Source organism: Dendropsophus ebraccatus, chromosome 10, assembly GCF_027789765.1.
Source record: "Dendropsophus ebraccatus isolate aDenEbr1 chromosome 10, aDenEbr1.pat, whole genome shotgun sequence".
NCBI lineage: Eukaryota > Metazoa > Chordata > Amphibia > Anura > Hylidae > Dendropsophus > Dendropsophus ebraccatus.
This window is the reverse complement of record NC_091463.1, coordinates 32,811,187-32,832,329: the sequence shown is the minus strand read 5'-3', so window position 1 is coordinate 32,832,329 and position 21,143 is coordinate 32,811,187. Positions and strand designations below refer to the sequence as shown.

At 46.9% G+C, this 21,143-nt stretch overlaps 1 protein-coding gene across 8 annotated transcripts in view; it reads left to right on the top strand.

Moving 5' to 3' along the window:
* Positions 1-21,143, top strand: part of PHKA1 (phosphorylase kinase regulatory subunit alpha 1) — a 65,784-nt gene that overhangs the window by 7,737 nt on the left and 36,904 nt on the right. For all 8 annotated transcript variants that reach the window (XM_069985836.1, XM_069985834.1, XM_069985835.1 and 5 more), the window contains exons 4-5: positions 1,247-1,294; positions 14,773-14,941. In XM_069985836.1, the coding sequence (XP_069841937.1) occupies positions 1,247-1,294; positions 14,773-14,941 (217 nt within the window). The remainder of the gene's footprint in view (positions 1-1,246; positions 1,295-14,772; positions 14,942-21,143) is intronic.

Sequence of the window (21,143 nt, the reverse complement as noted above, 5' to 3'; positions counted from 1 at the left end):
CCTACTATGCGATTAAATATCTTTTAATATCTACGTGTCCTGAGACCTCCCTGCACCACAAATACTCCACTTTGGAAGTGTGCACCCTCGGCGTCGCACTCCCTTCTCTGCACGGCTTACTGCATCCTGATACCCCTGACGTGAGGCACCCCGTCCTGGGCTCCGGGAGCGGCAACATAGAGGTCTTCTTTCCATTTCATGCACATACAGGTGTTGTGCTCTCAGTGCAACCCTACCAGGTGAGCACATTCCTCATCACTTTCATGCATATGTGACGAAATCGATTCACCCAGGGAGCGCCTATCCTTTGTGTTTTCAGCCTCTCCGCATTGACCATTTACAATACGTAATGGTCACAGCACATGTCTGCAACACTCTTCCATAGAAAACAGTGAGTCAGCTCCAGACTACAATCTTTATAGTATGGTGTCTGTGTGGCTGCTATAAATTAAGTTGAGCAGTGTCAGAACTGCCTGCTTGTTTATTGTTTTAATGCAAAGGAAGGTAGTAAGGCAAGTTTCCCATTTGCTTGGAAAACCTTTAAGCCCTGTTCACACCAAATTTTAAATAGCACTTCAAATTCGCTGAAATGGGCAGAATAGCAGATTATAGACAACCCATTTACGTTGCCTATGTATTAAAACTTTAAATGCTTTAACCAACGGCTCATAAATGGACGACATGTATAGAGGAAAGACTGACACTTCTCTTTTCAAATCCATTTCCAACTTTGTATTTAAAGGGGTTATCTCGTCTCTCTACCTCTTGTGACTGAGAACGGATGCACAGCGCTCTGTAATGTCTATCTTCTAGTGCAGTGAGAAAAACTTCTCCTTTTTTCTTGCATAAGTCTATGTGGGCAATGAGCAAATGGAGTGACATTAGCGTCCTTACTGACTGCAGCAGAGAACCACAAGTGCATCATCTCACACCAGCAAGCCTGTGGTTATGTGTTGTAATTTTTAGCTTTATCGATTGGATCTCCATATAATTCACTATGGAAATGTTATTTGTGTGCAGAGTTGTCTGCGCTGAAACAATACAGATATGCGGTCCTGGTATCTGACTCTTTTGACATTATTGTGGGGGTCCTGGAGGTCAACACTACACCGATCAGCTAGTTATCCACAGGATAGGGGATGGCTTTAAGTGTTGGAAGAACCCCTTTAAAATTCAGGTATGTTAGTATGTGTTCATAGTTGCTTTCTTGTACAACTAACAATGAATGTGTATTTTGCTTTTACAGAACGTGGTGAAACTGATGAGAGGCCTTCTTCAGTGTATGATAAGACAAGTAAGTATTGGTTACAGCAGCAGCAGAGGTGTGTATACAAAGAAAACTACAGTATGAGCATGTCACACTTGCATCTAAGCATCAGTAACCTCCTCCACCTTTATGGACTCAATGGACCTAAAGGGAAGCTGTCAGCAGTTTTGAGCTTCCAGACAACCCAATAAAGACATCAGTAGGTGAAGAAGAAGCATACATTAGGTCTTGGTCATGCCATACCATAGACACAAGTGTCAGAGAGGCAGGTTGTTCTTCTTCGGAGAATGCATTAAAAGCTTTCTTTTCTCTCATGAATGATTGACAGCTCTAGCATCCAATAGATTGCTAGAAGTGTTAATCGTAGCTGTGGGGAGAGCTGGGAGCAGAGAGCTTTGTGCATGGAGGAAGAACAGCCCACCTCTTTGACACTGGCAGCAGTGGTGGCTGGGGCTCAGAAGAGTTTATCTTGGTCATGCAAGCTGCATGACTGAAGGCCCTATTATATAAAGCCATTATTGTCCATATTCGGCCGATACAAGACAATGATCAGCCGACAGGCGCAGTGTCGGCTGATCATTGTCTTTGAACATGTTAAAAAATAAACAATAAGGATAGCAGTGATCTGCTGCTGTCACACTGTGTAATAGGAGCGGTGACAGCAGACCACCACTATCTTCTATGGGCTGCCTGGACGATCTAGCGATCACCCAGGCAGCCTCCCACCACCACCCCACGGCTCCCCTAGCTCTTAACCACTCTCTGCCGCCATATAAAATAGCACCGGCAGCAAGAGGGGAACGACAGGTCTGTCCTCACTTTCTCCCTCTCGTTACCCCGTGTAATCGGGGCTTAAGACCTAAAGTATGATTCCACACCTGCTCCTGACATCTTTATGGGGTGCTCAGCAGTCAGACCTGTCAGCAGGAAAACGGGGGTGTAAATGAGGCGAACTGGAGCTGTTGATATCCTGTTAAAGATCAAAATCAATGCTCTTAAAGGGAACATATGATATCCAAACAGGGCAAGATCTATCAATCATGGCAGTTAAATGGTGCAATGCTGCTGTGGGCCCCCCCAGTGACTGTTGGTTCAGGCAGCAGGATGACAGGTTCCCTTTAAGTGATTTCAAGGTTTAGCTGCAATATTCAGGGCGCAGCAAGTCGGGACACAAGATGAATAGTTCTACATCCTGGTTATGTGTGTATAGAGAAGGGGCGGTGGAAATCTGCAAAGAAAAGAACAAACTTAAAAGTTTACTGATGTCTGTATCATGGAGACTTTTGGTCTGTTCATTTTAGATGATTTTGTAAAGATCTGTACCTATAAATGTGCAGACTTTCTTCCTCCAGAAAAAGGCCAACAAGGGTCTTTTAACCTTCAGAATTAGGCTAGGTTCACACTGCGTTTTTGCAATCAGTTTTTTTTCATACGTTTTTTGCAAAAAACGTATGAAAAAAACGGATGCATTTGTGTGCATCCGTTTTGATCCAATTTTCCATTGACTCCCGTTGTAAAAAAAGGAACGGATCCGTTTTTTTTTGACGGACACAAAATCGTAGCTGACACTACTTTTGTGTCCGTTAAAAAAAAGGGATCCGTTTTTTTTACAATGGAAGTCAATGGAAAAACGGATCAAAACGGATGCACACTAATGCATCTGTTTTTTCATCCGTTTTTCATCTGTTTTTTTGCAAAAAAAAAAAAAAAACGGTTGAAAGAAAACGAATTGCAAAAACGCAGTGTGAACCTAGCCTTAGAGGTAGAGGAGAAAAGTGTAAACAAGAGCCATAATCTTGGGTCGTGACAACATGTCTACCCCTAGTGGTTTGTCTTTTGGATCTAGATCTGCCCCTGTATTTTCCATGTAGTGAAGAGAATGGCTTGTGGCTTTGCCTAGACCTGACCCAGATGAAGGTAAACATCTTTCTCCAGAGACCGCTCCCTGCTCCTGCAGAGGAAATCCACCACTTTTGTTTCCTGACCCCCTCATATGTACAGCAGGCAGATCCAGCAGGTTTACCTCTGCCTGGGAATTATTTTAGAGTATTTAATCTTAAATCTTTTTCCTCCTAGCAGCAAAGTTCAGCGACTATCATCATATTGTCCAAAAGTATATTAACATACTGGCTCTGTAGAGGGGAGGAATTATTATTTTGGTTAAGCAAAACAGTAATTCTCATCATCATTCTCCTATTCAGAGAAAAGCATCCTCCGCCTTATTCATATGGAGAGAATACCCAAGCTCCGCATCTTGTTCACAGGGAGCAAGAAGAGATGGGTTCTGGTGAAAAAGTGAAGCAAGGGAAGTGCACTTTTATATGTGGCGGTATCGGCTACAGCTGTCGCATACGTACCTTAATTGCAGATGGCTTTAAACAGTGATAAGTCCAGGTGCCGCCCACAATTATCAAAGAATCCCAAGCACTAGTGGCTCCCTGCTTTCACTACCTCTTGCAATCCACTTCTAATTTCAAGCAGCACCTGGTTTTGCCACCATTTAAAGCCGCAAGTCCTGGTGCCGTCTGCAGTGCCAGAGTGCCACAGTCGTGACTGATACCGCTGCATATGAGAGCACATTTCATCATCTAAGATTTTTTTGTCTCAAATTGCCCTCACATCTCCTTTGCTGACAACACATATGCCATTTGATCCTGGTGGCTTATTCAGTTGCTTCTATTCTGTTTCTGACACACCCTGTTACACCAACAAGGCAATAGTTAACCCTGACTCTGCACTTCTTGTTCTGCGCGGTTATTCCTAACAGCTTATTGGGATCCTCTATAAAAGCTTTGTTACTGCTGCCAGTCTTGGGCTGAGGGCCAGCACAGTATAACCTATGTTTAGTCTCCATCCAGATTTAGTATTCTGTGGACCCTGTTCCAAGTCTGATTCCAAATTGTCTTTTGTTTAGACCTGACTTACTTCTGCTCAACCCTTCTGGATACTCCGTCCTGTACTTATTGTTGTACTGTGTTTGTGCTTACCAGTCTTTTCCTGCCAGTCCTCCGGGGACTATTTTCCAGTTCTGCTTCTTCTTGGGGCCACAATTTAGGGATACTCTCCCTTAGACCCTGTGCCCCAATCTGGCTAGTGTCAAACTGGTTGAAGTTCAAACGATGCATACCCATTGTGCAGTGACACTAAATAAACATTTTGGCCTGTTTTGTGTGTTTCAGCTTAAAAAAATAGCACATTAGTGGATGTTTTTGACGTCAGACATTAGTAGGCTATTGCACTAAAAGGGGGGAAATGAGAGAACAAATAGTGCAGTATAGGCAATAGTAATTGTAATAAGGGTTTTCCCCAAAACTCCACTGGAGCGAACACTCAAGATAGCATCAAGCCCATGGCCAAATGGAAAAACCATTGAGATCAGAAAGGAGCATGGCTCATGCCTATGATCCCCTATTGCAGCGTATCTTCCTGATATCCCAGACATTGCGCCTGACTTCATCACAGATCACTCCACCGCTTCCCGGTGTCACTTTCATCCCGATCCATAGCTCATAGGTTGGCACTTGGTATTAGCTGCATGAACCTGCCAAGCAAAAGTTGTACACCATGACCCTCTTCCTCCCCCCCCCCCCCTTGGATTTAGGCTTCTCTATCCCCAGGACAGTTAAGGGGGATGTATGGCTGCATTGATTCTAAAGAGAATGCAGGATGTTGTGATTATAACCACCAACCATAGTCTGGAAACGCTCAGACCCCCTTTAAAAGAGAATCGACCAATGGTAGCCTAACCCCCTTAAACCGGTATTCCCATCTCAGCTTGTTATAAGCAGCTAATTCGCAGAGGTCTGACTGCTGGGACCCCCACTAGCCCAAGAACAGGGAAACAATCGTCCCCAGAATGCAAGGGCACAAGGCCTGGGGTGTGTTCACTCTCTATAGATCCGCAGATTGAGAATTCATAACTCTGAAGCATTTGCAGCCTCATGGAGAATGAACGGAGCGGTGGTCACGCAGGTGTGTTTTGCACTCAATGATGATTGTAGGAGTCCCAGCAGTCAGATCTCCACCGATCAACTTGTTATCCCGTTTTCTTTTTTTTTTTTTAAATCAGATAATTTTTATTAACACGTACATTGCAGTGCAGTCACATAGTCATTATGCATCAGATATACAACTTTTGGACATCATATCAGTTCAAGTACATAACAATTTGAAATATACCACATACAGTATCTAGTACACAATATATGTGGGCAGGCAATAAACGACATCTGCAATGTAACCACCATTTTCTACATTTTCCTACTAATCAAAACCAAACAAAACTTAACATAAAGAAAATAAGTAACTCCCCCCCCCCCCCCTCCACATGTATGTGGTGATATTATTGAATATAACATATCCCACAGATTGCTCGACACCCCGTGTCGGTATTGCGAGATGTCAGATATGAAAAGAATTTGTATAGTGAAAAAACACATAAAGCTAATTCCCAAACAGAAAATTGCTATGGGTCACACTGTACGTCATGTATAGCTATCTATACTCCCTACAAGGGGTTTCCAAGCCTCTTTGCATACCTGTAAAAAACCTCCTTATGCCCACCAGTAGCTATCCGGTTAAGGAGGGAACATACAATCCTACAGTCTTATTCTACCATTATTATATGAGCTATCTGGCCATTGCATTAAGAAACTGCTGAAGGGGGTTCCTGCACGTTTGTAGTAGTATTTGGGTCGGTATGCCCGGCGTGTCCAACCATCTCCCCCAGATTTGCTCAAACTTGCGAAGACATTTCCTTTTAACATTTCCATTTTTCCTTTCTAGCCTAACATTTCCATTTTTCCTTTCTAGCCTAATAATATTGTTCATTCTGTTCAAGAAGTCAGGTATGGTCGGTGGTTCCCTATTGATCCATTTAGAGGCGATGCATTTGCGTGCCTGGTACAATATCCTTTGCACCCCTAGTACCGTATAGTCATCAAGATGCAGAGCACCAAGCAACCCTAAAATGTAGTGTTGTGGTGTAAGTAGTATAGAGACACCAAAAACCTGCCGAACTATATCCTTCACCCCCTCCCAATATGCAGTTAACTCCCGACAGTCCCAAAACATGTGAAGTATATGTGCATTCTCCTCATCACATCTTGGACATTGGGACGTCGACCTGTACCCTATCTTGTGCATAAGATGTGGAGTTTTATATACTCTGTGTAGCAAAAATAGTTGTAGCATCCGTTGGGCTTCACATAGGGACAATAGGGGGACCTATTCCAACACCTCCCGCCATTGATTTTCATCAATGGGTCCAACATCCTAAACCCACTTATCCCTGATTGTTAGAGGGACTGCAGAGAACTTTGCTTGTATCAATGAGGAGTAGGCCAAGGATATAGCCCCCCGTCGTACCCCCTTATCTCCCACAGCGTCTAGAAGGTGATGAGATGACATAGTCAGTGGCGTTAGATTATTTTGGGTCTGCAATGCATGGCGAATTTGCAAATACTTATTGAACATTACATTTGTGAAAAGGAAGGATTCTTTAAGTGTCTTAAAGGAAACAATAGAGCCGTCCCTCCATACCTGCGCTACGTAAAAGACTCCAGCACGTTTCCACGGAGAGAAACCCTCCAGCCGAAACAATTCAGGCAGCTGAGGGTTCCTCCATAGCGGAGTGAGGTTAGTAAAGCCAGACACACCCAACACAGCTTTTAATAAGCGCAGAGTAGGCATAAACCTGCCCTTACCCACAACACAGGCCGTATCCACTGACGCCAAAGGAGGCGTGTGTCCGGTCAGCCAGGAAACTATCCGACCCACTACACCCGTCTCTTCCGTTTGCCCCCACCCTTTCATATGCTGCAGTTGGGCTGCAATAAAATAAAGGAAAGGATCTGGGATTCCCATGCCTCCCTCAGTCTTGGGTCGCTGAAGAGTGTCAAGTTTAATTTTAGCTGATTTCTTCTGCCATATGAGCTCTCTGAACAGGGTATTTATCTGTTTAAAATATTCGGAATCCAAATGGGAGAATTATGCAATATGTATAGTAATTGTGGCATAAGCACCATTTTAATGAGATTACCCCTGCCCACTGCCGATAAGGGCAATCGGCACCATGTATCCACCTTGGTTACACTTTTCCTAATAATAGGCACTAAATTATCCTTAATATAGTCTCCCGCCTGTGCCGACACCACCACCCCTAGATATTTAAACCGTTCTACTCTCTGCAGCGGGATAAGGGGAGATCCTAAGGACAATAGCGAAGTTGTCAAGGGCATAACCACAGACTTCCCAGTTAATGGTAAAACCTGATTTAGATCCAAACTGAGTGATGACATTCATAATAGGGCCAATAGAGTTATCATAGTCATCTGTGTAGAGCAACATATCGTCTGCATATAGGGAGACTTTTTCCTCTTCCCCCCCCCCCCCCTCCCCCCCCCCAGGGAAACCCCTTTATATCTGCAGATGAACGAATCAGTGAGGCCAGGGGCTCCACCGCTATGGCAAACAGCAGGGGCGACAACGGACAACCCTGCCTAGTTCCCCTATATAAACAAAAGCTATCCGATAAGCCCCCGTTAGCCCGTACCCTTGCTGTCGGATTGGTATATAACAGCCTAACCCATTTCATATAACCCTCTCCTATGCCCATTTTCTGCATCACCGCCCATAAGTATTCCCACTCGACGCTGTCAAAGGCTTTGGCAGCGTCAAGTGAGATCACAGCCGCGCGACTCCCCCCCTCCCCCCTCATGTGCCTGAAGGTTCATATATAACCGCCGAATATTCTGTGAAGTAGATCGATTAGGCATAAAGCCTGAATGGTCTGGGTGGATTAAGCTATCTATAACCAGAGTTAGTCGGTCCGCCAGCGCCCTCGCTAGGAGTTTGACGTCAGCAGTTAGCAAGGATATAGGCCTATAGGAGTCTGGACGTGTTGGATCTTTTCCCGGTTTTGGAAGGACCACTATAATTGCCTCCCTTTGCGACTGGGCCAGACTACCAGCCAACAGTGCTTCATTAAACATTTCCAGAAGCTGTGGGAGCAGGATATCACTATGTTTTTTGTAGAACTCCCCCGGCAGTCCATCCACCCCCGGGGCTTTCTCATTCGCTAATGATTGTACAGCTCTCTCCAGTTCCTCTAATGTTAGTGGTTCGTCTAGCACTCTCATTTGATCAGCTGTCAGCGAGGGCAAGGGTATATTAGCCACATAGTCTTCTATACTATCCCAATCAGACGGAGTTAACCTGGATACATATAGCGATTTGTAAAAGTCATAGAGACACGTCAGAATGTCAGCATCAGTCACCACCCTCCCTTTATCAGCGGACATAAGCTCAGCTATATGTGAGGACCCCGCTTGCGCCCTGATTACCATTGCCAGCATATGTCCAGCACTTTCCCCCTCCTGATAGTGTGCCTGTTTGCAGAAGAAGCGCTTATGAACAGCAGAACTGATTTGGTAATCTTTAAGCAATTTTTGTGCCTCCTCCCAACTATTCAAATGCTGCGCAGACGGGTCAGAGACATATTTAGTTTCAGTGTCCAATACTCTCGATTTACTTTTATGTCTGCTAATTTTCTGAATATAAAGACCTCGGACATATGCCTTCATGGCATCCCACACCACGGGTCGTGCAGCGGAACCTATGTTATGTGCAAAAAACTCACTAATAGCCGCCCCCATGGACCCATCAGTGTCCACCAATTGTAGCCAGAAGGGGTTTAAGCGCCACACCGGACCCGCCCCAGGCGGCCTGTAACCCCACTGTAGCTGGACATGTATCGGGGAATGGTCTGACAGACTGCGAGGTAGATATGTTACACTATGGACATATGGTAGAAGCGCCACACTGCCCACTGCCAAGTCTATATGTGATAGGGAGCGATGAGAACTAGAATAATGGGAGTAGTGCAGTGTCGCTGGGTTACGCAGTCTCCACAAGTCCATCAGACCGGCCTCCTCAAGGGTTCTAGCCATGGGTGTCGGTGATGTTGGCAATGAGGCCAGGTTAGGGGCAAATTTATCCAGGCTGGAGGTTAACATATTGTTAAAATCGCCAATTATCAGTGTTGGCAGAGGTGTTAAACCGGCTAGAACAGTCAGCATTTTCTTCAGAGTAGTGCCATTGTATGGAGGAGGGGTATAAATTGCTACTATAATAAAGGAGATTCTATAAATCGTACATTGTAAACACACATATCTTCCATCCGGGTCTACTTGGGAGAATTGGCACGTAAATGGAAGATCCTTATGGACAAGCACCGACACCCCCCTAGAATATGTAGTGTGCACTGAGTGGTAAGCATGTGATATCCATCTACGGTTGAGAACGGGCATAGTGCCCTTAGTTAAGTGTGTCTCGGATAAGCAAATAATACCTGGCAAATATGTCTTTAGAGCACTGAAAATGGCACAACGTTTAGTGGCATCTCCCATTCCCCTGACATTCCAGGCCGTAACATGTACTTTATACGCCATTAGTAGTTGCGGTAATCATTCCCACCTCCCCATCCTCTCCCTCCACCCATAGGGGAAACACCAACAGGTATAGTAACATATTACCATAGGCATATGAAGTAAAAGTGGCATTATACATCATAGTGAGGCATAGCAGTTGACCCAATAACCCATAACAAACAGACCAAACATATAAACTTAAAACAAACAGCGTCTCATATCCGGAGACGGTAAGGCACCTGGGGTTCATACCACAGTGGAACATTCCACCGATTGCGGCGGCACAGCACTGGAAAATGGGCTAGTGATCAAGTCAACTATGCAGTTCGCCCATACGGCCACCCGCCATATTCAGGTTTCAAAATATATATATCACAGCCCGCTAACGTTAATCAAGAAGAACTGGCTGGCAACCGTAAAGAACAGAAGGAATATCAGAACAGGGCCCCCATGCAGGCTCTCCAGAGCAATATGCAGTAAGGAGCAAAGAATATTAACTTCACATGAACGGTTAGGTGTTTCTGGCGTCCTGCTTGATACGCCTCTCATTACTGTCGAGCCATTCCATTGCACTTCGCGGATCTTCGAACATGTGCACAGAGCCCAGGGCCACAATCCTCAGCTTAGCAGGGTACAACATGGAGTACACGATGTTAAGTGCACTTTTATGTCAAGGAACTGGGCTCTCCTCCTCTGCACTTCCGCAGAGAAATCCGGGAAGATAGACACCCGACTTCCATTGATGACCATATCTCTGCAGTCTCTGGCAGCTCTCAGTATGGTGTCCCTATCCCGGAAGTGCAGTATCTTTATCAAGATGGGTCGTGGTGGTGCCCCTGGTGGTGGCTCACGGAACGGCACCCTGTGGGCCCTTTCAATAGCAAATAGTTGAGACAGTCTATCTTTTGCAATTTTTTCTTTAAACCAGTTCTCAAAATAAGTGACTGCATCTCTGCCCTCTGCTCGTTCAGGGACTCCAAGGCGTACATTGCTCCTGCAGAGCCTATTTTCCAAGTCATCAGTCTTGTCAAAGAGTATTGAGACATGGTTAATGACCCTCTTGAGATCTCTAGCAACAGGAGGCAGTTGGTCCTCTATATCACTTTTTCTGGTTTCAGCTGCTTTAACACTCTCATTTGTCACTTTAAGATCTTGTCTGATAAGCAACAGTTCCTCCTTTAGAGAGCCCATGTTATTATGCAGTGAGAGGACAGCAGCATACACATCCTTTAGTGTGGGGTCTGCTATAGCTGTAACAGACTGCTGTCCCTGTGAGCCAGCACTCCCATCATCCACAGAGAAGACTGCTGCAGCAGGCAAAGTGTCCATGTCCTCCTCGGGGGGACCCCTTTCCTCCTCCTCCACCCCTACAGCCTCTGCCCGCTCTGGTGCTGGTGTTACTGAGGGGACATGTACATACTGTTCCAGCTTTGCCTCCACCTCACGCACCTCAGCGCCCGCGGCACCATCTTGTTTCAGCGTCGTCGCTGTGCCGGCGTCCTTTACTGCCTTTCCCCGGTCCGTTTCGTGACCACCCTGGTGTCAGGAGGTGCAGGCAGTGTCAGTGGGGTCTAGCGATCCGTTTGCGGCTCTGTAGGCAGGATATTGCGGGCTGTACCGGATGAATTACAGGAGGCTGCGGCGGGAGCTCCGGACCATGCGACCTCTCACATCTCCGCCCAGGCCACGCCCATTATCCCATTTTCTTTGGATAGGGGATAACAAGGTGAGATGGGAATACCCTCTTAGGGTCCATTCACATGTACAGGATCTGCAGCAGATTTATTGTCACAGATTTGAAGCTGCAGATATCTGTGTAACTGTATAATAGAATACAGCATCAGATCTGCGGCAGATTCTGTAGGTGTGCGTGTGACACCTTTAGCGCGTGTCTGAGCTCTGCTTTGATCACTATTTTTTCTCTAATCATGAATTTGTGTACATTATTGCTAGTAAAAAAATTATCCCTGCAGCAGTGGATTCCAAGCAGAAGCAACGATAGCTTTGTGAACAGAGCCGTAACATATTACTATTTCGATACTTGCTTTGTACCTCTGAATGTGAGGTCATTGTCGCTTCACTGTTGCAGAATACACTGATATTCGGTGTACACTATTTAAGGAACCTGCCAACGTACATTCTGTAGGCTTCTGTTTCCCAGTCTGTGCATTCTGATCTCTCCTGCTGAGCCGTCTGCTTCTCCTGGTTCGGCCACTTTGCCCTCATCACTCAAGAAAGTGGCTAGTAGCTAGAAACATGGAATATCCGTCTTTTCACATAAAGTACATGTGCATAGTGAATATAGAGGACATTTTTTATTACCTTTTTTTTTAATATCCTACCCTGTTTCTCAGAATATTAGGCAGGATCTTATAGTATTTTGTTCCTTTATTTTCAGATTACGTCCTATTTTCAGAGAAACACAGCATGCTTACACAGTAGCTGACACTATATGGTAGTTAGCTGCCATAATGTATACCCCGCTGGCTCATGTACTGAAGTACCCTATTACACAGAGTGATAATCAGGCAAATTCGGCAGATATTTGCTCCATGTAATAAAGACAATCAGCTGATGCAGCAATCATTGGCTGATCGTTGTAGTTTATTCCAACCTAAAAATCATTGATTACTGGGCACGTATCGATACGTGTAATAGTGGTGCACGGCTGACGGATGATGACTGTGTAAAAAAAAAAAAATTACATACCTCTCCACACTCCCATTATTCTCCTCGCTTCTGCCGTGTTCCGCAGCTGCTGGTGGAACTTTAAAGCCGGTCTTTGAAGTGACAAGGCTGCTCAGCCAGTCACTGGCTGGGACGGGACCGCTATAGCCAGTGATTGGTTGAGTGGCCTCTCACTTTAGAGCCCAGTTCTGAAGTTACACTAGCAGCTGCAGGCAGAAGCTAGTTGAACAACAGGAGCGTGGACGGGTATAAATTTTATTATTTTACACTTTTAAAGCAAGTCATGCTCGGACATTGCTAACGATGTCTGTGCAACACGATTATTGAGGCTCAATAACAGATTGGCTACATTACTGATCGGACAGTGTTATACGACCCTAAGTCCCCCTGTAGTTAGGCCTCCATACTGTATACCCCCCTCTGTAGTACTTCCCCCATACTATATACATCCTTCCCTGCAGTAAGGCCCCCCCGCCATACTGTATACCCCCCCCTGCAGTTTTCCCTTACTGTATACATCTCCCCCTCTAGAGATAGTCCTGATACTTTTTACCTCCCTCCCCCCTCTGTAGTTGATCCTTGTGTACATCTTCTTACCACTCCTGCCTTCCCTGCGGCTTGTGTTGAGCAGATGGGGGCGGAGCATAACAAGTCTGGCCCTGATTGGCTGATGCTCAGCACCCAATGTCCCAATAGTCTAACTAGGGCTTATTTTTGGAGTAGGGCTTACCGTATTTTTCGGACTATAAGGCGCACTTAATATACTATGATTTTCTAAGAAATTGTAAGTGCGCCTTATAGTCCAGTGCGCCTTATATATGGACCGGGACAGCTCCGGCCTCCATGGCGCAGATAGGCTGCCGAGCTCACATCTCCCCGCCACACAGAACAGCGCAGCGCTCCCTCACCTGGACTCCCGGCCCATGGCTCCGCAGGCCTTTCCTGCTGTCCCGCTCTCAAGGTGTCCCGCTCTCTCCCGCGCTCTCCAGCAGTAGTAAGCTGAGTGTCAGGGATGCACAGATTGTCAAAGGGATCCTCTACAGGCAAGGACTTAATAGGAGCGGAGGCAGGCAGAAATGGATGCAGAAGAGGGCCTGAGCGCTGCTGTGCTGAGGAGCTGTCTGCATTCCGAATGGGAGGGGGAGCCCGAGTGGAGGCAGAGGGGAACTGATTCTGCGGCTAAAGGCCCTATTCCACCAACAGATCTGATGACAGATTATCTGCCAAAGATTTGAAGCCAAACCCAGACTATAAACAGAGATCAGGTCATAAAGGAAAGACTGGATTTCTCCTCTTTTCAAATCCACTCCTGGGTTTGGCTGTAAATCTTTGGCAGATAATCTGTCGTCAGATCTGTTGGTGGAATAGGGCCTTAAGCCCGGCAAGGGTCCGGGGAAGCCGGTATTTGCAGGGAGGCTGTTCCGATTGTTACCTCTGTCAGATGAGGGAAGAGTACGGGTTGCCATGGGCTCCCTGTGTGTCCCCGCTGATGCTGTGTGTGACGGAGCAGTCTGCCACACCGCTCCGTCGCCGGCATATGAGCAGGAGGGAGGGGGAGCCGCAGGGACTCCAGCGCCATGTTGCTTTGACCGGGCAAAGGGGAGAGAGGCTTCCAGCTTCCTCCGCCAAACTTATACACTATAATGCGGTGCGCCTTATAGTCCGGTGCGCCTTATATATGAACCTAGATGGCTTAGCAGGCTAAAATTGGAGGTGCGCCTTATAGTCCGAAAAATACGGTATATTTCAAGCCTATTCCAGAAATCCTGCAAAATGAAGTTAGGTCTTATTTTTAGAAAACCAGTATTAAGCTAGTTGTGCTATGAGACGTTGTAGCTGTCTGAAGAAGAGTTGTAAAAGTGATGGTTATAACATAAAATCACAAAAAAACTATATGAATAAAGTAAATGACAGATTGTTACATAGGAAAAGAGGACCCCACCCATGAAAGCTTACAATCTACAGAAATAACAAAGAAACATAGAATACCATCAGTGGTAAAAGGCTACCTGGTCCATCTAGTCTGCCCTTATATTATTATCTTATATGTTTATCCCAGGCAGGTATACTGTAGATATAACAACCACATCTGCTGGAAGTTTGTTCCAATCATCTACCACTCTTTCAGTGAAATAAGATTTACTGACATTGCTTCTTATTTTACCATTTTGCCCAGAAAACCACTTTAAAATCCAGCTTGTCCAATCCTTAACCTTCTGCCTTCGGTCAGGTAGGAGACCTGTTGGTCTTGATAGGCTTAACCTACTTTCTCTCATACGGATGGTGAGGCTTATATCAGACTAAATACCTGATACTATACAGATAAAGGAACAGTACTGTGTTGTGGTTGTAATAAGAAATGAATTTCAATGATATGTCTTTATTTAGGTGTCCAAAGTAGAAGAATTTAAATACAGCCAGAGCACGAAGGATTCTCTCCATGCCAAGTATAACACCAGCACCTGTGCCACCGTGGTTGGGGATGGCGAGTGGGGTCACCTGCAGCTTGATGCTACTTCCATTTATCTGCTCTTCCTGGCACAGATGACGGCATCTGGTATTGTATTATGTTTTTATATTGGACTGCTGAGCTGAATGTGCTAAATCACAGACTGTTTGTTTTCTGGTGGCTTTAGGGCCCTACTACATGGGACGATTATCGTGCGAATAATTGGTACATCGTTCGTATTTAACCCCTTCACGTCAGCCATCTGTATATATACGTTCCTATTGCACATGCCCCGTGCAGTAGGAATGTGCATATACATTCCTACTTTGACGGGGGTTTGTGATGAGAACTGGATCGCTGCAGGGACAGCGATCCCGCTCTCATCTGAGTGAGGCACCGGAGATAATGAGAATCAGCTGCGATCCCGCAGCTGACCCCCATTAACCCCTTAGTGACCGCCGAAACGGCGGTCACTAATGGGCCGGTGCCGCCGCTATATTTCATCTCCCCCCACCGTGAATCCAGTTAAAATCAGACCCCAGACCAGCCCCCCTAGTGCCCCGGTATCTAACCCCCCCTCCCCGCGGCGGCCATCAGATCCAAGATGGCCGCCGCGATCACTGTGAACAGACTAATGTCTGTTCACAGTGATCTCTTTGTAAAAATGAATGAAAACCCCATGCTCTCCGCCACCGGAGGTAGCGGAGAGCATGGGGCAGTCATCGGGGACCCCCCCTGTGGGGTCCCGGTACAAGCGATCAGCGGTATATACTATATACCGCTGATCGCTTGTGCCATGTGCCGCCGGAACATTTTATCCCCTGTCACCATGAATGATTGGTGACAGGGGATAAAAAGTGATGTCCCCCGTCCCCGAGTCACCCTCCCCTACCCCATATACTCACCTGATCCTGGAGCTCCTTCCTCCTCGGTGTCCTGGCTGGTTATGAAGTGCGCATGCGCTCCACAACCAGCCAGCTCTGAAAATTTAAAGTGACAGAGACCAATTTGGTCTCTGTCACTAAACTATGATTACTGTGATAGAAAATATCACAGTAATCATAGTAATACAGTGAAAAAGAATGTGAAAAGTACAAAAAGTGACAAACATACAAAAAAATAAAACACACACTTTCTATTATAGTAATAATTGCAGTTTACTCCCAAATTACCCCTAACCCCCCCAGATTACCCGTAACTACCGCAGCTAGCCCGTAACCACCCCAGGTTGTCCGTAATCACGTCAGATTGCACATAACCCCCCAGATTACCCGTAACCACCGCACGTTGCCCGTAACCACCGCACGTTGCCCGTAACCACCGCACACTGCCCGTAACCACCGCACGTTGCCAGTGACCCCCTCCAGATTGTCCGTAATCACCCCAGATTGCCTGTAACCACCCCAAATTACATGTACCCACCCCAGATTACCTATAAGCACTTCAGTCTATCCGTAACAATTCTAGATTGTCTGTAACCCCTCCAGGTTGCCCGTAACCACCGCAGGTTGCGCATAACCACCCCAGGTTGCCCGTAATCATGCCAGATTACATGTAACCCCCCAGATTGCACGCAACCACCGCAGGTCGCGTCTGACCACCGCAAGTCGCATCTGACCACCGCACCTTGCCTCTGACCACCGCACCTTGCCTCTGACCACCGCACCTTGCCTCTGACCACCGCACGTCGCCTCTGACCACCGCACGTCGCCTCTGACCACCGCACGTCGCCTCTGACCACCGCACGTCGCCTCTGACCACCGCACGTCGCCTCTGACCACCGCACGTCGCCACTGACCACCGCACGTCGCCACTGACCACCGCACGTCGCCACTGACCACCGCACGTCGCCACTGACCACCGCACGTCGCCACTGACCACCGCACGTCGCCACTGACCACCGCACGTCGCCACTGACCACCGCACGTCGCCACTGACCACCGCACGTCGCCTCTGACCACCGCACCTTGCCTCTGACCACCGCACCTTGCCTCTGACCACCGCACCTTGCCTCTGACCACCGCACCTTGCCTCTAACCACCCCAAATTGCCAGTGACCCCCTCCAGATTGCCCGTAATCATGCCAGATTACATGTAACCCCCCAGATTGCACGCAACCACCGCAGGTCGCGTCTGACCACCGCACGTCGCATCTGACCACCGCACCTTGCCTCTGACCACCGCACCTTGCCTCTGACCACCGCACCTTGCCTCTGACCACCGCACCTTGCCTCTGACCACCGCACGTCGCCTCTGACCACCGCACGTCGCCTCTGACCACCGCACGTCGCCACTGACCACCGCACGTCGCCACTGACCACCGCACGTCGCCACTGACCACCGCACGTCGCCACTGACCACCGCACGTCGCCACTGACCACCGCACGTCGCCACTGACCACCGCACCTTGCCTCTGACCACCGCACCTTGCCTCTAACCACCCCAAATTGCCAGTGACCCCCTCCAGATTGCCCGCAACCATGCCAGATTACAGGTACCCACCTCAGATTACCTATTAGCACTTCAGTTTATCCGTAACCACAGCAGGTTGCCTGTAACCACCCCAGATTGTCTGTAACCACCCCAGATTGTCTGTAACCACCCCAGATTGTCTGTAACCACCCCAGATTGTCTGTAACCACCCCAGATTGTCTGTAACCACCCCAGATTGTCTGTAACCACCCCAGACTGTCTGTAACCACCCCACGTTGCCCGTAACCACAGCAGGTTGCCTGTAACCACCCTAGATTGTCTGTAACCACAGCAGGTTGTCCGTATTCACCCCAGGTTGTCCGTATTCACCCCAGGTTGCCTGTAACCACCCCAGGTTGCCTGTAACCACCCCAGGTTGCCGTAACCACAGCAGGTTGCCCGTGACCTCCCCATGTTTTTTTTTTTTTTTTAATAAACAATTTATTATTGCAGTACAATGACAGCGTACAGAGAATATGAGCTGGTTACAGATCAACTGCAGTTTTCAAATACAGTAACATGGCATGACAAGAGGTGCGACTTCGCGCACCAATCATAGAGAGAAGCTGTTCCGAAGTACCTTAAAACATGCATCAAAACTAAAACAAACATAAAGATAAAGTATATTATAAAGAATAAAGAATAAAGACCTGCTATGAGTAACTTGTAATGTATACCTCTGAGGAGGGAAGGGCAATGTACCAACCAAACGTGCCTAGAACCGTCCAGCATCTCAGGGAAAGCAAAAGGAGTTGTGTAATCACAATTATGAAATAATCAGAGACCATGAGATTACTGCTTTGACATGGGGACAGTGAAAGGCAAGAACATGTAAATGGTCTCTTACGGAAGTATACAAAAATACAAAAATGAAGGCAGAATCCGACCAAACACGTGGAGAGAGGAGATGAGATGAGACCGAGCGACCTCCTACTTTGTCTAGGTATGTATAACATCTGAGATTCAAAGTTTCAAGACTCCCAGGATACCTTTAATATCTTCCGTACAGTACCAGCCGGTAAGTCTGAAATGTTGCATCAGTTGTACTCTTTCTGTTTGTGAGAGTGTGTTTTCCACAAACCTCCTCCACTTCCTGAAAAAATGTTTCGTAGCAAACTCTTTTGTTTTCAGGGTGTGGAGTAGTTCCCAGTGTAGTGTTTCTTTGAGGACCTTAATAAGTTCCTCTATTGGGGGGAGAGTTGGTTGCAACCATTGCCGCAGAATACTCCGCAGAGCCAATAGGAGAGTTAAATGGACCCCTTTGTGCGTTACTAGACTATCAGTAGAGTCTCCATCAGGGGAGTGCGGAATGTAGTGGAATAACACACCCAGTGGGTCCATGGGTAGGTCATAATGCCATATATGGGCTATAAGGTCTCGTACCCGTCTCCAATATGCTTGGGTATCTGGGCAGGTCCATAGAGCGTGGAATAGGTCCGCTGCCTGTAACTTACATTTAGGACAGTGGGGTGTATAGGGTGTGGAGGGGGCATGAGTTTTAAAGTTAAATGCATATATTGCTTTATGGATCAGCTTCAGGTGTGATTCACGTAAGCGTTCATTTGGGGTAGCCGATTTCACATATGATAGTCCCTTAAGGATCTTTAAACCTACGTCTTCCCCGCCCAAGTTAGGTGTCCATCGTCTCATAGTTTTGTCTATAAAGGTCTGGGAAGTGTGCTCGATGAAGAGAGAGTATATGTATGAAAGGGGGAGGTGGGTGTCAGAAGGGGCCAGTAACTGGTCAAAGGGGCCTGGTTTTTCTGTCTGAGGGAGGCTTTTAACTCTAGATGTACTGTAGCTGCAGATTTGTAAATATTGCCACTGCTGTGAGGCGGGGAGACTATGTCTGTCGGAGAGGGTCTGCCAGGGCAAGTATGTGCCCGCTAAGGGGTCTAGTAGGTGTTCCATAGTACGTATTTGTGTAGATTTCCACGCCAGGAAAAAGGGATTATTGTCACCTTGTGGAAAGGCAGGGTTATGCCAAAGAGGGAAGAATTTGGACAGTTTATAGGGAAGATGATAAAGCTTACGTATGGCTTTCCATGCTGCCACTGTGTCTCTGAGCAACACACAGTTGCGTAGGTGTGATGGAGTCTCTTTGTACGTCGTGTGGAGCAGAGCCGGAAGGGCCCAAGGGGCCGCTATTTCAGACTCCAGGCTCAGATTGGAGAAGTAGCTGGTGTTTAAAATCCAGTCCCTCGCATGACGAAACAAGGCCGCCAAGTTGTACAATCTTATGTTTGGTAGTTTCACACCCGCCTGATGTGTCGGGAGACACAGTGTAGAGGAGGCAATACGCACCTTTCTATTTTGCCAGATGAATTTGTTAAAAATAGATATGAGTTTTTTCACGTCAGAGTGTTTTAGTAGGAGGGGAACTGTCTGGATGGGATAGAGTAGTTTTGGAAAGCTCATCATTTTGATGAGATGAATCCTGCCCAAAAGAGACAGGGGAAGAGATGCCCATCTACGAAGTTCGTGTTCTATTTTATGGATGAGGGGAGGGTAGTTTAAATCGTAGAGTGAGTTTGGGGTTCTACCAATTTTTATGCCTAGGTAGGTCATACTGCGTTTGACTACTGTTACAAGAGGGGGCGTGGGGAGGCCAGCAGAGGTAGGGGTTAAGTACAACAGTTGGCTTTTGGTCGCGTTTATCTTATATCCTGTAAAAGTTCCAAAGTATTCCAGGGTATCAAGGACAGTTGTGGTATGAAGCTCCGGATGTTCCAGGAAAAGGAGAACATCGTCGGCGAAACAGGCGACCTTAACTTCCGTTGCGCCCACTTGGATACCCTGGAATACCGTGGAAGAGATAAGATGGCGGGCCAATGGCTCCATGGCAAGGTTGAATAGCAGCGGGGATAGCGGGCAGCCTTGCCTCGTCCCCTTCTGCAGAGGGAAAACGGGGGACAAAAAGCCTGGGGTATGGATCCTAGCCACAGGAGAGGTATAGATTGCGGTGATAAAATCTCTAAAAGGACCCACAATCCCAAACTTGTCTAGGGATAGATCCAGCCACTCCCAGCTTACGTTGTCAAAAGCTTTTTCAGCATCTATCGCAAGCAGAGCTGGGGAGTGGCCGGAGTAACCCCTTTTTGAGATAGCATCTTGAACTGCTAGGACCATACGTAGGTTCGCAACCGCAGATCGGCCTTTTACAAAGCCAACCTGATGCTGTCCTATCAAGGCAGGGAGAGTCAGTGCTAGGCGATTAGCCATTAGTTTGGACAGGATTTTCAAATCAGCATTGATCAAGGATATCGGGCGATAGGAGCTGGGCAGAGCAGGGTCTTTGCCCTGTTTATAGATAACCCTGATCAATGCTAGATTTCCAGTTGGCATCATTGTTTTATGTTGTATAATGTCGTTGAATACTTTTAGAAGGGATGGGGTAATCTCCGCGACCAGGGTTTTATAAAATTCATTGGTATATCCGTCCGCACCCGGTGCTTTATGGTTAGGGAGATTCTTAATGACGGAAGCAATTTCTTCCGTAGTAATAGGGGCATTTAAAGATGTTAGAGCCTCCTCACTCAATCGAGGGAGCTGTAGCTGTTCTAGAAAATGTTGCCCTTCCGTCCGCTGCAGTGGCTGGGCCGAGTATAGTTTTTTATAATAAGTCTGTAGGATGTCTGTAATTTTTATTTGGATTAGTGTGTTTCACACCCCCGTTGTCCGTTAGTTCTTTTATGTATGACCACTTCCTCCTGCCCTTTGCCAGGTTGGCTAAGAGGGAACCTGATTTGTTTCCAAACCGGTATAGTTTGGCAAGCTGCTGGTCCCTATAGAAGTTATCTAATCTCTCCTGGGCCACCTCAAATCCCTGTCTAGCTGT